We start from the raw sequence: 1,652 nt of genomic DNA, 5'->3' as shown, positions 1-1,652 counted from the left end.
AGTAAAATTAGGACAAAGGAATAGTTTGTCCAAAAGACCAGTGTATCTGAATTGTATGGTTAAAGAATATTGAAGGCATCAGTGTAATTCCTTTAGTTTAGTAAAGGAGGGAAGTCAAAGGAAGCAAAATTGGAGAAGTTATGATTTATTATTGTTTCTATCAGCTAGATCTCCTCAACACTGTGAAAATCACTGTGAAAAGAAATTATTTTCTTGGTCTACCTCAGGCCAGGTCTGTATGGAAGGCCTAGGCCGTCGAGCGTCTGCGCAGCTTCCTCGCTTCCTGTCCACTGTGGCCCGGCAAGAGGAGGCCTTCCGGAACTATGGAGGACGAGGTGGTTCGCATTGCCAAGAAGATGGACAAAATGGTGCAGGAAAAGAATGCGGCTGGTGCATTGGATTTGCTGAAAGAGCTTAAGAATATTCCCATGACCCTGGAATTGCTACAGTCTACAAGAATTGGAATGTCTGTTAATGCTATTCGCAAGCAGAGTACAGATGAGGAAATCACATCTCTAGACAAATCTCTCATCAAATCCTGGAAAAAATTATTAGATGGACCATCAACTGATAAAGACCCTGAAAAAAAGAAAAAAGAACCTGCGATTTCATCACAGAATAGCCCTGAAGCAAGAGAAGAAAGTTCCAGCAGCAAGGTAAGCAGCAGAAAGGATGAGACAAATACACGAGATACTTATGTTTCATCTTTTCCTCGGGCACCAAGCACTTCTGATTCTGTGCGGTTGAAGTGTAGGGAGATGCTTGCTGCAGCTCTCCGGACAGGAGATGATTATGTTGCTATTGGAGCTGATGAGGAAGAACTGGGATCTCAGATTGAGGAAGCTATATATCAAGAAATAAGGAATACAGACATGAAATACAAAAACAGAGTACGAAGTAGGATATCAAATCTTAAAGATGCAAAGAATCCAAATTTAAGGAAAAGTGTGCTGTGTGGGAATATTCCTCCTGACCTGTTTGCGAGAATGACAGCAGAGGAAATGGCTAGTGATGAGCTCAAAGAGATGAGGAAAAATCTGACCAAAGAAGCCATCAGGGAGCATCAGATGGCCAAGACTGGTGGGACACAGACTGACTTGTTCACTTGTGGCAAATGTAAAAAGAAGAACTGTACTTACACACAGGTGCAAACTCGTAGTGCTGATGAACCAATGACAACATTTGTTGTATGTAATGAATGTGGAAATCGGTGGAAATTCTGTTGAGTTTGGAAAAATTGGCAAGGTATCTGGACCATTAAGAAAAACTAATTTTGTAATTAGCTTTAAAATTAATTAAGCCAGGCAACTCGTTTTCCTGCAGGTGAAATTTGTAAACAATATGCATCCCATGGGTTTGTCTTTGCTGTTCACCTGACAGTCTTTCTTAAATGCCTTCTGTGGTCTCAGATCACCTGGGAAACCATAAAATAATTATATAATATGTTGCTTTGTTTTTCTTTTTTATAAGTTGATGTTGCATTTTATTAAATATTAACTTTTTATACTCTAGAACACAAAAATTCTGTTGACCAAATTTGACCAGATTTGTTAATGCATAAAGATAAATTGTACCTAAAAATGTTAAAGGAAGAGAAGGCATAGTATAAATTTTAGAGTTACCAAATAGTAGTACTTGGCCAGCTTGTCAAA

The 1,652-nt window shown here is 38.9% G+C and overlaps 1 protein-coding gene across 1 annotated transcript; it reads left to right on the top strand.

Moving 5' to 3' along the window:
* The first annotated feature begins 323 nt into the window (after positions 1–323).
* On the top strand, positions 324–1,256 carry LOC114617404 (transcription elongation factor A protein 1). Its single transcript, XM_028763026.1, has one exon. The coding sequence runs from the start codon at positions 324–326 to the stop codon at positions 1,224–1,226; it is 903 nt and encodes a 300-aa protein (XP_028618859.1). The 3' UTR covers positions 1,227–1,256.
* The last annotated feature ends 396 nt before the right edge of the window (positions 1,257–1,652 follow it).

This window comes from Grammomys surdaster, unplaced genomic scaffold (assembly GCF_004785775.1).
Source record: "Grammomys surdaster isolate TR1022 unplaced genomic scaffold, NIH_TR_1.0 136, whole genome shotgun sequence".
Lineage (NCBI taxonomy): Eukaryota > Metazoa > Chordata > Mammalia > Rodentia > Muridae > Grammomys > Grammomys surdaster.
This window is presented reverse-complemented; position numbering and strand designations above follow the sequence as displayed.